This window comes from Peromyscus californicus, unplaced genomic scaffold (genome assembly GCF_007827085.1).
Source record: "Peromyscus californicus insignis strain IS unplaced genomic scaffold, ASM782708v3 Scaffold_12__1_contigs__length_115047231, whole genome shotgun sequence".
Lineage (NCBI taxonomy): Eukaryota > Metazoa > Chordata > Mammalia > Rodentia > Cricetidae > Peromyscus > Peromyscus californicus.
In genome coordinates this window covers 62,947,981-62,962,796 of record NW_026294413.1, presented here as the reverse complement: position 1 = coordinate 62,962,796, position 14,816 = coordinate 62,947,981, and the positions used below count along the sequence as shown (strand labels likewise).

Genomic DNA, 14,816 nt, shown 5'->3' with positions numbered 1-14,816 from the left:
AGTGTTTCAGCTGTGGTCGAGTAAAATAATAGAAAATCGACTGTGTGTGTTTGTGGGGTGCGGTGCACACATGAGCAGTGGCCAGAGATCAATATTAGGTGTCTTCATCTGTCACTATCCATCTCATTTTTTGAGACAGGGTCTCTCACTAAACCTGAAATTCAGCAATTCAGAAAGGCTGGATGGCCAGTGAGCTCCAGGGACCCACCTGTCTCTGTCCCAGGCTTTTATGTGGATTCTGAAGACCTGAACTTGTATCCTCATACTTGTACCACCGGAGTATCTTTCCAGCCCCAAACCCAGCATTTTAATCATTTCAGCTTACTGGTCAAAAGCATTTGCATTTACAAGATTGTGTGATTGTCCCCAGTGTCCATTTCTAGAATTTTCCCATCACCCCAGTGATGTGTTCTTAAGAAATCTCTTATTATAGCTATATCAGGTCATCAATTGGGGTGACTTTAGTAACATCTTTTTGTTTCTTTGTTTACTTTATTAAGCAGTTAGCTATCTGATTTTTTTTTTTTTTTAGCAGATAGCAAGAAGCAGAAAAAAGTAAAATAAGCAATGATTCATGAACTGGATAATTACCTTGTGATTATAAGTTTTGTGGTAATAACCTAAATACTTAATCATAGAGCCGTGTCCTGAAATTCAGCTTGTGCAAAAATAATGAGCAGCCTCATCCGTCAACTCTTGAACTGGGAAGTAGGTTTTCAGACCCCTGAGGCTGAGGGTTACTGTTACAGTTACTAAGCATTTTCCTGCATTAAACATAACCTTATTTAATCTGTGTGACGGTCTAGCAAAATAGGTGACCTTAAGCCAGTTTCCTAAATGTCAAGGCTATTAAACTCTGGCGTTTTTGCTTTTCCTTGGTTGCTTCTGGCAGAACGGAGGCTTAGGGACATTAGGTGCCTGGCCCAAAGCCCTTATCCAGTTGATCAACCAAGGCTAACCACTTACCAGAAGCTCGCTCTAATGTCAGAATACATTGCTTTGTTAAAGACCTCCAAAGTATACTTAGAAAAGGAAGAATGTATTTTTTTCTCCCTACTCCTCTTTCATGTGCTTCAAAAGAAAATGACCACATAGAAGAAGAAAATTAGGCTGGCATCTTAAGTTACAAAATGCCATGTGAAACCAGGTAATGTCCCATTCAGCCCCACACCCAAGCCTGCCCAGCAGCTCCGTAGTTAGATGGTAGTTCCTGGGTTGGTTTTCCTAACTGGCCTGCTGGCCTGACAGCTCATTGTCTTTTGGAGCTAGAGGCTCCTATCAGTTCACCAGATTGTCCCTAAGTAAAGTGACAGATAAGTGGGAACTGGTCCTTTGGAATTTAATCAGCTGAGGTGGAAGTGCTTTGGCAGCTGTTGTAAAGATCCAATGGGCTGTTTGTCCCGCTGTCTTGGCCTCTGAACACTGGCTCTCCTGATATTATCAGACCATCAGAGCTCCAGGGCCTTCTGTCTCCCAGAATGCACATCCACCCCACAAACTACTCCTGCACCCACAAAGCCCACAACAGAAATGTTCTCGCCTGACTTGATAATCGAAGAACCAGTTCTTCACAGGTAGGGGCAGAGAAGAGATTAGCCTTCAGAACTTGCTCACCTGTCACCTGGACCTTCCTCCTCACAGGAAAGCAGTACCATTTGAGTGAAAATTGTCCTCTGCATGCAGACCATGCTCACCAGTTACCCCTGAAACTCTCCAAGCCCCTTAGACCTCATCAACTCTTGTAAATAGCTTGTGAACTGACTTTTTATTAGCTGGCAATATTTGTGACAGAGGCAACTCTTGACTTCCTAAAGAAAGACAGGTGTTGGGGAACTGTGCAGAAGAAGCTGTAGGAGCGGGTGGAGATGTGCAGACAGGCCTGGGCACGAGCAGTGGGGACCTGGAGTGTTCTCAAAGATGCCCGAGGACAACCCGGATAGCTTAGCTCCAAGCATCCTCAGTCCCTTTCTCAGCTTAGGCTCCTTCTGGAAGCCCAGAGGGTGGGGAGGGTACATGAACTTGGTGTTTGGGCAGAGAGAACCCAATTCTGGAGGCTCTGACTCCTATGCAGCAGCCATCTACTCTCTACATGAATATCCATGGCACTCCCCAAGCCCCAGTGTTTGTGCCCACCAGTGAGGCCTTCCCATGGGGTGGTGACTCCGGTTCCTGGACTGAGGTGTGCTTGTAGTTCTCACATAGACAGAACAAGCCATGGACAAGGAAAGAACCATGCAAGAAGGGTTTCTGAGCTTTCATGCACAAGTCATCCGAGCACTGCTCTCCAGCCTGCTCCTGCTCATTGCTCTATCTCCTGCTGCTTTGTTTTCCTAAACAAAAACACGGTTCAGCCCTTCCCCAGAGCCCTCTGGCCTGGCCTGCCCAACTCTTGCACAGATTTTTAGGCATTTTCATAGAAATCCATTTGGCCGTTTTAGGTGCATTTTCAGCTACCTTGTCCTTGCTCTGGGAACTTGGCATTTGATGTCCCAAACAATTCTGGTTTTAAACATTTTTTTTTTTTTTCGAGACAGGGTTTCTCTGTGTAGCTTTGGAGCCTTTCCTGAAACTCACTATGTAGACCAGGCTGGCCTTGAACTCACAGAGATCCGCCTGGCTCTACCTCCCGAGTGCTGGGATCAAAGGCGTGCGCCACCATCGCCGGCACAATTCTGGTTTTTTGTTTTTTGTTTTTCTGATTGTGATTGTTTCCTCTTATTCTTGGGAAGCTCTTTCATGGTTTAAATGGGTATACATCTTTCGTGCCTAGCCATTTCCAAGGGCAGCCGCCAGCTGAGGACGGCTGCCTCTCATTTTCAGGTTTAATGTCCTCTGGTCTCTGGGGCTAGCCATGTCCACTGGAGCAAGATGCAGACCCCAGGACACTAGTTTTGATGCAGGGTCTGGGGGCCCTGGACCAGCATTTGTGTTTCTTGAGCTAGGCATGTAGTTCATGGGAGATCTCTTGCCTGTATGCAAGGGATTCAACTCATCCAGGACTACAAAAACAAAAAGTAATAATAAATTACATTTCTAACAGGTTTCCAGAGTGACACCTGTAAGACTGGTCTCAACTTTTAAAAGTCACTATTCCTATAAGACAGAGTCTCTGGACTTTTATCTATAACATCTTCCTAATAGTAAGGGATTTCTTTGTTAGTCTGTAGTTCACATTGGATTCTCTGGCATAAATATCAAAAATGAATGAACAGTGGATGGAAAACCCCTTACAAAGGCTCTCTCTATAGTTTCTTCATTGATCCTCCTTTGTCCTCCACTAAACTTCTACACTGAATTTATTGGACATCTTTGTTTGGTGTTGAACAATCTATAAACTAGATTCAAAGGGGAGATGTAACTCTTTAACTTCTCTTTCAAGGCTTAAATGAATTCTAATGTTTTTAATTGCCGGTAATCCCCTGCATTCCCTAACCCATACACAAACCATTTCACCCCAGGCACTTAGTAAAGGAGCCAGAGCAAGATTCTGCCTCTGCAGGGCTGACTGGTTCAGAAGCATACACATGCCAGTTGCCAGACAGCTGCTTTCAGCCATGTTTGCAAATAGAAGCATTAGCTGTGTACCCAGAAGGGCATTCAAGGGCCTAAAGACTACAGGCGCCACTGTGTTGATGTCTTAAAGGTCTGGCTAGATCGCATATGTACTGTATTGTACAGTCACAGCACATGCGTGTGCTTGCACATATGCTATACACCTCATCCTGGAGCGAATAAGGACTCTTCTTGGTGCGGTATAGAATGCATGTTTAAGTAGCATTCCCCCAATAAGGCTTCTGTTGCAAGGACATGTCACAGATACGTGAGGCTACCCAGAAAATATCCAGAGGCTCCAAACAATTAGGCGCCCCCCCCCCATTACAAGACAGTCCCAGCCACAAACAAGCATTCAACATGTGCCCTGATGGGATGAGGCCTTGGATCGTGGACTGTCCATCCTAGTCTCCTGAGTGTTCCATTATGGCCATTTCCAGCCTGCTGCCCTGCCAACACAAACCAGTTTGTTCTGTCTCTGTCTCCTTTGAGGTAGTCACAGTAGACTGCTCATAGTGTCCTCTAGAGCAGCAGTGTGCTGCCAAAACCTAGTGGGTGTTCTGCCTGGGAACAGTGCGTTTGTTGTATGTAGGGTCGTGTGCAACATCAAGAAACTGGAAACATCCAGGATTTCTCCACATATATATCACATCAAGGATGCTGATCATCTAAACATGGCCATTTTAGGATGATATTGTCTCATAGAATCGGAGAACATGAAAACTGTATCCTAATACCTAAAGAGCATGAGTTCTGAATTCAAACTCCCAGGGTTCAAGAAAACCAATAAAAACCATGTGAACTGGGTGGCCTCTCCTCTAGTTGAAAGATCTGTCTCTGGTAGGTGGTCAGCCTTGAAACCATAGACACACAACAGCAGACTCAGCAGGTTCTATTAATATGTATTTGTGCATACAGATACCCATGTATGTGTATAACAAATATAATCAACTTGAGAGTAGGGCGGCGCACATGGGAGGGGTTTGAAGGATGGTGACTCGGGGGAGCTGGAGGGAGGAAAGGGGGGGAGAAATGATGCAATTCTATTTCAATTTAAAAATAAAATACGTTAAAAAGAGAGAGAGAGCATGTCAGGAGGTTATTGCTCTTAACATCATGCCTGGCACTCAGTACCCTCTTCATTTGAATGGCTGTTCCCTAGCAAGCCCATCCTACATCTACCCCTGGGAGCCATCTCTGCCTCCACTCTTTATAGTCCAGTGTCAGCAGTCACGTAGAGAGTGGAACATGGAAACCTGCTGCTTCAACCATCAGTTCTGGAATCCATTTGATAGCATAATTTATTTCGTTAGGCCCAGGATAATTGCCCTGTGTTTCAAGGTTGTTAAACAAGGTACTAGAAGTAGACCAGCAAAGACGCAGGTGTTCTGGCTTATACTGTCTTTTGTTGGCCAATTTGCCTCTCAGGTAAAATGAAACAAAGTAATTGAAACATTCTTTCTTACTGGCTCATTGGCTATTGCATGACCTCGAAGATGGTCAGGTACTTGAGACTCGGTGGTGTCCTGGTTTCCTCTTGTGAACCGATGGGCTCACAGTGTGTGTCTGAATACAGTTGGACTTTGTTTTCTTGCCATTGTCATTTTCTCTTGTCAGTTGTGAACACAGTCCTTATTTGTTTGCATCCATATCCCCCATGGTGATTTCCACAGAGAACTGTGTTGTCAGCACAGCTCCACCCAGGGTCTCCAGAAACTACAGACTACTGTCTCCCTTTCCACGTTAAGACTGAAAGACAAAGGGAACAGTTTTGACAATTTTTTTTTTCAAACACAAGTGTTCCTAGAGGTTTTTAGGTAGGTAAATAGACACTGTTTCAGTTTACTTTCTATTGCTGTGATGAAACACCAACCAAAACAACGTAGGGAAGGAAGTTTATTTCTCCCTTAGCTTAAAGTCCTTCATGGAGGGAAGTCAGGGTAGGAACTCCAGGCAGGAACTGAAGCAGAGACCATGGAAGAACAGAACTGACTTGCTCCTCTGGCTCACGTTCATCCAGCTTTCTTATAGCTCTCAGAATGGCACTGCTCACGGTGGTCTGGGCTTTCCCACATCTATCATTAATCAAGACAGTGCCCCCACAGACTTACCTACAGGACAGTCTGGTGGTGGCATGTTCTAGTTGAAGTTCCCACTTCCCAGGTGACTCTAGCTTATGTTGAGTTGACTAAAAACTAACCAGGACAGATAGATATAAGGGCCAACTTTAGTTTTTCTTATATGTGGAACTGTCTGAAACATTGGGTTTGTCTTTAATTCTCTGCGTAGAGTCAGTTCATGTTGATACTTGTAAAACACTTCAGCGTTGGATATGATCCTTTGATTGGATCTGTTGTGTGCCCAGCAGCTACTTTTCCTGATCCTTCAAGTCCCAAGTTCTTCATACACTTTCATCTTTAGCAATCGCATTACAAACAAAGTCATCAAACTTCACAAAAATTTTTGAGGAAAACCCAAGCTGTTTGTGTTTCTCTCTTGTTGCCACAGTCACTGTTTGAGATGCAGGAATGATGTAGGATAGGCAGTTGGCACAGGATGTGTACTGGGTATCTCTGTTCCGAGGATGAGACCAGGTCACATTTATGCTGGCAGATTGTTGAGTTGAAATGAACCACTTCAAAGACACAGGATGGTCATACTTACCTGTTAGGTCGGCTCTTAATAAACGTTTTTACCCTCTGACCATCACAGGCATTTAATCATAAACAAGCAGTTATGTAATCATAGAAATGTTTCTGATATTAAAATGTATAATTAATTGAAAGCCATGTTTAAAGATTTCTTACAAATGGGCTCTGCATCAAGAAAGCTGGTACCCAGGGAAGGCATGTGCCCTGCTCTCCAATCAGGTGGAATCTATCTACAGCACCAGCTGCATCTGGAAGGTGCTGGACAGACAGACCCTGCCGCTGGAGTGGCCATTGGAGACCCAGGACCCCGCACTGACAGCATAGCTGAACAACCAGGGTAGCCACTTTCATCCATGCGGATGCTTTTCCTGAAGAAGAACGTGGGGCTTTGAATTTCAGCTGTACAAATAAAGGCACCACAGTGTCATTTTCTGTCCGGGTTTTCTCAGCATGGAGCTGTTTAAATCTGAATGTGAAAGAGAATAAAAACACTCTCATCTGTAGCTCATACTCAGCCACACCAGCCCAGTTAGCAGATTCCGCATTTTGGGAGCTGGTTTTACTTACCTGCGTCTCACCCCGTGTCCAGTGCATGGTAGAGTGACTCCATTCTCTCTGTAGACCTGAACCATCCCTGCCTTCCTAGGTCTTCTCACTGATGACTGCAGCCCAGCCATCGGCACGTGACTGTTCTCCGCTACTCACATTGGCCTGTGGTTGTCCATGCAATCTTGCGCCTCCTGTACCCAGTTGGGTTCTTCTTCTGGTCCCTGCCGCTCTGGTTCAGAGCCTCAGGTTGTCCCCTAAGGCTCTTACAGCCTCACCCTACACCCCTAGACAAGCCAGTGGACAACAGACACTTTTGTAGGTTCCCACGATTGTGTCTCTCCCCTAAAAGGCACAAGTTTGGAACTAAGTGTTCTTTTTTATTGGTAATTTTTAATTATTTCTGTTCATTTTTTGAGATTATAATATAATTACATCATTTCCTCCTTCCCTTTCCTCCTTCCAAACCCTCCCATATCTCTCTCCTTGCTCTGTTTTCAATTCATGGCATCTTTTTTTCATTGTTGTTACATATATGCATATGTATGTACGTATATATATATATATATATATTTCTAAATATAACCTGTTCAATCTGTATAATGTTACTTGTATGTATGTTTTCAAGGCTGACCATTTGGTATTAGATAATGGTAAAATTTTTTAGGCATCTCCATTGTTCTATTCAATGAATTTAACTTGCGCACACAAATGTAACTTGAATTATTATCGAGATAGAGAACAAAACCGTCATTCTAGAACATTCTCTCATGCCCTATTCCCTGTTGCTTATGCAACTATACCACTCAGTTTTCACCAGACCCTTTTTAAACTTCACATAACAGACTCCCACCAGCTGTCTCCTGGATGAGGCATCTTTCACTTGGGGTGGGTTCTTGAGACCATCAGAGTTTCTGCAGATCTGAGTCGTCTTCCCTTCTAGTGCTGAGCGAAATCTGGAGGGACTCAGATGCAAGATTTCTGCAAAGGAACTGACATCTCATTGGGCTTGAAGTGTATAGGGTGTACTTAAAACCCCACCAATAATCAAACTGACTGAAATTCTAAATTACCCTGGTCAATAGTAACTCAAAAATTCTATCTGGTAACATCATCATTCCAAGTGGACACTAGTATCTACAGAAACAGAATTTCTTGGGAAATGCATTTAAGCCTAAGTCTGTAAGGCAAATGTTGCTTAAAGACTAAAATGTTTTAAAGTCATGAACAGCTGCAGGTCACATGCTGCCTGTGACTTTTTAGGTAATGTCCTCTCATGTGAGGCTGTAGAGCAGCCTCTGGTTTTAAAGGCACAGTGTCAGGGATTTGCCCTGCCCCTGGTGTCTCCGAGTGCTCACGTGACACTTGTTGCTCTGGTTGCAGGCATGCTGCAGAAGTGCCCCTCCATTGATGACTTGGTGGATGCCCTCGTTTCTGACTTGAATCTGGACTTTGAAACTTTCTTCATGGATTCTCAATAGCAGAAGCATGGCTCATGTGGATAAGAGTGTCTGTCACCAGATACCACACAGCTCCAAAAGTTCCATCCAACTTCAGTTCACTGAGGAAATATTTTCTGACAAGCCTTAAATTGAGGGAACTTGGAATAAAGAATGTGTTTGAATTACACTGTGTCTCACCTGCTTGGCAGAGTTTTGAGCATTTTTGTAGTCTATTTGTGAACCACAGAAGTTTCTAATTATAGAGTACCAAGTGTTTCCAGCTTGGTGGCTCTGTCCAGACTGCTGCCTTTCTGTTGATCTCTAATTGGGGGCACTAGGAACTCCACAGAAAGCTAAATTGTTGCAAGTTAGGACAATTTGAAGAGTTCTCAAAAAGATCCCGCCTGCTTTTTAAAGGAAGACTACCCTTTCTGGAGACCTGTCCTTGGATAGTCCACTGCAGCAACCACGAAGCCGCACTAGGTGTTGGCACTGACATGCAGTCCTTCCTGGTGGTCAGGTGCCACACCAGTGGGCTCAGAACTGGGAGGACTTGAACTCGGGCTTTGCTGCCTTGACTTGGAAGAGACCATTAGTGAGATATATGAAGGTCGAGCAGTGAGCACATAAGGAAACAGGTTCAAGCCTTGTCCGTCATTCCCCAGAACCCACAGCTCTCTGTTGGTGCCCAGTGAGCTGCTTCTTGTTACAAATGTGAGGAAAGAAATCATTTCATGGACTTAAGGTGTTTTCCCCACCATTAAAGTCAAGCAGCTCAGTATAGCTCTTCACTCTAAAATGCTATCTGGGAGTGGCCAGTGACAGCAGAAAGGAGAGTCCCCATCCTGGGGCACATTCACTGCACTCAGACTCTAGAAGCTTCCTACAAGTTCATCAGACAAAAATGGTGACTTGCTGTCCTGAGCCTCTGCAGGAAGGTGCTAGCTGTCCTTCTCACCTGCCTACATGTGCACGTCCAGATCTGGATTAATGAGAAAGAAAGTGCTTGGCTCTCGGAGGCCAGCTTCCTCATAGCTAGGATGATGTGGCAGTGTCTTGTCTGAGCCTCCTAGGAAGCACCTGGGAGCCTGTTTAGAGTCTGGCAGGAGTAATCAAAGCAGAAGGATGGGTTGGGTGGTGTTGGTGATGGAATGGGCTCCAGTGCCAATGCCTGGCAGGGGTGGAGCCAAATCCCACCCTGTTTGTTCTCCTTATCTGATTTGAGTACAGATCTGATCCTTGTAGACTTGCACTCACAGATGCCAGCTCTGTTCTGGGAAATGTCCCGGGATTCATCAAGCTGCTGTCAGCTGCAGGGCCATATGAAGAGGTGCTGTAACAGGCTCTATGGTGTCACTGGGGTGCCAAGTCCCTGTGTCTTCATCAGTGTTACTTCTACCAGAAACATGGACTAGTCAGGGGAGTTGAGGCAGATTGGGGAAAACAAGGCTAGGCCCCTTTAAGAGGGCTGTTACAGCTGCTAACTAACCATGGGAAGAAAGCCTGCCCAAGTGAGGATACTGGGAGGACCAGTCAGAGGGAAGGGAAGGGACTTAGGAAAGAGGAGGGTCCTGGGGTCCTATAAAATGTCCCCCTGAGCCCACTTGGTTCTCTGAGGCTGTCATTTCACATTCTCGGTGCTTTGGTGTTTCCTACACACAATTCTGTGTCCATCCCACAGAACAAACATTGGTATCCCAGTCATCCCTCATCCCACAATCTCCACACCTATGGGGGCTCAACTAGGATTTGAAGACCCACCCAAGATCGATATAACTGACGGAAAATCATGATGGAGGACTCTAACTGGATGACTGACAAATCCAGCCCTCCAAGCAGCCTCATGGAAGGAGAGGATCTCTGCCTGTGGTTAGCATAGCCACGTCGCCCAGCTAGCCCCTCTGTTTCTTGGAGGACTGATAAAAGTAGGGAGCTTGATCTTTGGGGGACTAATGGCTTTGAGTTCATAAAGCTAAACAGAGTTGCTGCACTCCCCAGTAATTGGAGGAATCAGGGTAGGGTTCATACTGCCCCTCCCAAACTAAGGTACAGTCCACCATCCTAGAGGAAATAGGCACACTGCTGGGGAGCTTTCCTCCTAGCCCTAAGATGTCTGGTTGATTTTTTTGTCTCCCTAATGCTTGGGCAACTTTCTTTATGGAAGCTTGGACATGCTCTATGAAAGATTAATACCCCCTGGTGGACCGTCGGTCCCTCATCCAGACCCTCCCAACTGCCCCTTCTGCAGTCTCTTTTGTCTTGGCTTATTCCTTGTCTTAGGGTTTTCTATTGCTGTGAAGAGACACCACGGCCACGGCAACTCTTATAAATAAAAACATTTAATTGAAGTGGCTCGCTTACAGTTTCAGAGGTTCAGTCCATTATCATCAGGATGGGGAGCGTGGCAGCATGCAGGCAGACGTGGTGCTGGAGCTGAGAGTCCTACATTGTGACTCAGAGGCAACAGGAAGTCAACTGACTGTCACACTGAGTGAAGCTTGAGAAAAAGAGACCCCAAAGCCCGCCCCTGCAGTGACACGCTTCCTCCAACAAGACCACACCTACTCCAAGAAGGCCACACCCCCCAATGGTGCCACTCCCTTTGGGGACCATTTTCTTTCAAACCACCACATTCTGCATTACCAGTCTCCCCTTTTCCCAGTGTGCTTTTTTCACCTCAGTCATTGCCCACTTTACCAGTTTTAGACCTTTTCAACAAGACCAAAGAAGTTACAAAGCGGAGATGGTACTGTTAGAGTAGCTAATAGCCTTGACAGCTTCCAGATCTGCATGAGGACATGTGATATCTGACAGCCTCTGAATAGGGGCATTTCCTCCCATGACTGGACACTCCAGGGGCCAGAGGAGACTTACCTCAGTCTTTGGTGAAAAACTCCTGCAAGCTCAGTGTTAATCAGCTTCTTTACCTCTTAGACCCCCTTCTCCAAGAAGTAAGATGCCACATCTTTTAAGTGATGGTGTTAACAAAGATATTTGGGGTATGATCAGAACCATGGGGAACCAGAGCCCAGGGGCCTCTTGGGCATAAAAGGAGGGAAGTCAGAGTTGTTGGGAGCTGAGCCATGCACAAGTCCCATGTCCTTCTCTTGGGGACAGAGCAGACCATACTAGCTGTCCCCTGTTGTAGGTTGGAGCTGCCCCTACAGAGGTGTTAATTTGGCAGAGTGATTTAGTCATTTGGGCCATCATAAGCAGTGGTGAAAAGATTACACTGACTGGGATGTGCTGATTCTGAGAGGCAGAGGTGGCTGTTGGGTTAGGGTGTGGCATGTTATGTGAAATAGTCAAACTGAAACTCAAGATGGCCCCTGTGGTAGAGACTGATCGATCCAGTTCTTGATGGATGAAGAATATGGGGAAATGCCTTAGACTTAAAGGAGACTGCCGTCAGGTTCTCATAGAAGACTGCACTCCCAGTACCGAAGAGGCATACCAGAGGAGGAAGAGGGTTTGATTGTATGGTCAATGATTTGATAGCTGTTCTGACTGGGAGTTTCACAGACTGATTCTTGGCCTGTCAATGAAAGTCCTGAAACAGGAGGGGAAACACTTCACACAGGGGGACTGTGTCAATAGAGCCCCGCTGCTCTGTGAAGAACAGCTGAGGTGCCAGAATTGTCCTGTAGACATCTCAAAGATTGTTTGTGTCCCTTCATAGTTGGAACTGTGATATTTTTATACTGTTTGGAAGACAGCTATGCTTTCAAGATGAGCATCCCCTGAAGATGTGTGCTGCAGGTCACCTTTCCAACCTCCATGTGCCATGTATGCCTTCAAATGAGTAACCAATTGTGAATTCCTGTGTGTGTGTGTGTGTGTGTGTGTGTGTGTGTGTGTGTGTGTGTGTTTATTTTTTATAAAAAAAGGCCAATGGGAAAATGTATATTTTATTTTATTTTTTTTTTATTTTTTATTTTTTTTTTGGTTTTTTTTTTTGAGACAGGGTTTCTCTGTGTAGCTTTGCGCCTTTCCTGGAACTCACTTGGTAGCCCAGGCTGGCCTCGAACTCACAGAGATCTGCCTGTTTCTGTCTCCCGAGTGCTGGGATTAAAGGCGTGCGCCACCACCGCCCGGCCGAAAATGTATATTTTAATGAATGACAGTGTTAATTTTTGAAGTCACACAGCAAAGACTAGGAAATGCACCAACCCCCTAGAATGTGATTTTATTATCTTTTTTCTCTGTGTGGGGTTTTGGGGTTTAGTTTTGGTTTTTAGTAGACCTTCAATTTAGACATGTGGAGGAATGAACATCGTTCTGGAGAGTTCTTGATAGTGTTTCCCCTACACACACCCAAATTGACTTAGATGTTAAAATTTGGTGCTTTTAATGGTTTTAAAAAATGAATTAGTAGTGATTCAATTAAAATTAGAAAAAAAACAACAACAAATGCTTGAGGTTTGTCTCTTGGTGTTTCTAGGTCCTGTTAAGCTAACAATAGGTGGTACCCATTGTGGCCTGTTTCTCTGGAGGCAGATGAACTGTAGGGGAGCTCCAGCAAGAACAGAGAGCTCTTAGAAGTTGAGATCTGATATGTGATTGCCAGCTAGGCTACACTGATGGTTAAGATCATTCTTAATAGGTTTTCTGTAATGCCATAATAGGTTTCTCCGCTGATGCAATTAGCCAGATCAAGCCAAATTGAAAAAGTAAAAGAGCAGGTTTATTTGAGCAATTCAACTCCTGGTAAGTCCTCCAGTCCCAGAGATCAGGGCTAGAGAAGTCACACGCCCAAACTGAAGCAGGGAGCTTATATAGCCTGAAGGAGAGGGATGATGACATGTTCACCACAAGCTGGGTTTGTGCCTAAGTCTGGTCAAAAGCTGAACATTTTAGGTGGGGACTTGGGTGGCTGGCAACTTCAGGGGAGGAGCTGCTGTAGCTGCCAAGAATGTCTATCACTGTTATGACACTATATGGAAAAGCAAAGGCCCCAGTTCTCTCCCCAGCCTCACTCACCAAGATCTTGCCTCTGGGAGACACTTATGATCAGGGCCATTTCTCCCATCAACACCCGTGGTTCACCTGATCTTCCTATGACTTCCTGAGATGGATTTCCTGCCCAGGGTTCCACAAACAGTGGAGAGAAGGCAGGGTGGCAAGTTGGAGGGTCAGAGAGAAGAGTGGAAAAGTGGACCTGATGAGATGAGGGAGGAGCCAGTAAATCCTGCCAGACAGACTCCGAGGTCACCCCCAGGAGTCAGGCTGAGGTCAGGTACCCATCACCTGGCATGCTGATGCCGGCCCCAGTGCAGCAGTTACAGGTAGCCTGCAGAGAAAGAAATGAATATTCCTGGCATCGGGTTGGTCCTGATGGAGTCCCTTTGTAGAAGCCCCTGCACTGAGCATTGGCCTTAGCAGGCCACAGGGGCAGTGATGGGAATGAGTGATTTCCAGGTCTCTGATCCCAGAAGAAGTGCAGCCACCCTGAAGTGACTGGAAGGTTAATAGGAGGAAGGAGCAGGTGGCCCAGGCCACCCAGGCAGAGGAAAGCAGGAGGGAGAAGGGTCCCAAGGTGAAGGCCACAGCATTTCTCATCATGAAATCCAACATGGGGTGAAATCCACAGATTCTGGATTCACACTGAGTTGGAAACTATGTGTCCCCCTCTTCCCTCAAAAGCTCCTTGGCTTCTCTGGGCCCCAGCTACCTTATCCATAAGATAGGATTAAAATCTGTACCTCAGGGGGCTGGAGAGATGGCTCAAAGGTTAAGAGCACTGGCTGCTCTTCCAGAGGACCTGGGTTTGGTTCCCAGCACCCACAAGGTAGCTCACAACCATCTGTAACTCCAGTTCCAAGTGATCTGATGCCTTGTTCTGGTCTCTGGGCACTTCATACATATGGTGACACACATCCATGCAGGCATAACACGCACGTGCATAAAAACAAAACTAGTTCCTCAAAGCAGTACAGACCCCCCAAAGTGGTTATGAGGTTTGTATGTTAGCGTGGCACAGCACAAAAAGGTAGTCTCTGCACACGCATTCCACACGTGCTGGTCCAGCCAGCTGCAGACGGAGAACATCAAGAACCGTTTCTGCACTGACCAGGTGCATGGGCAGCACAGTGTCTGTATCACGTTTGTGTCATGCTGGGTGTTCTCTGTGCACGTTTTACGAGAGGAACTCAAGGCTTGTGCACTTGGTGGCTGTCCCAGTCCCCCTTGATGCCGAGAGCCAACTGTACCCTTTAGATTCCAGGGATTAGTTGTCATTTCTGTCCTCTGACTTGAGTGGGACCAGGTGGAAGGAGGCCAGCTGAGGACACAAGGAGGGGGGGCAATGAAAACACTTCTTTTCCCACTTAAAATTCTGTTACTTTTCTTCATCGTGTGTGAAAGTATTTTGCAATCCCATAGTCTGCAAAACTAAAATGAAAGCCCGCTGGTATTTTTAGATTGCATAATTCAATAGCAGAAGGAAGCGATTGCTTAAGCATGTGTTTACTTGTGGCCAAAAGAACAAACAAAAAACAAATGTCAGAGTTTAATTATTTGGCTCACAAAATGCACAACACTATGACAGCTGAGGAGAAAAAAATGAGTTCTACAAAAATATGTCACCGCAAGATGGTAAAATTAGCCATCAAAGAAAACAGGGTGG

At 45.6% G+C, this 14,816-nt stretch overlaps 1 protein-coding gene across 1 annotated transcript in view; it reads left to right on the top strand.

The window, feature by feature from the left end:
- Mipep (mitochondrial intermediate peptidase) overlaps window positions 1-8,378 on the top strand; it is a 131,232-nt gene extending 122,854 nt beyond the window's left edge. The window contains 1 exon segment of the mRNA XM_052733028.1: window positions 8,133-8,378. Within this exon segment, the coding sequence (XP_052588988.1) occupies window positions 8,133-8,230 (98 nt within the window). The 3' untranslated portion in view covers window positions 8,231-8,378.
- The last annotated feature ends 6,438 nt before the right edge of the window (window positions 8,379-14,816 follow it).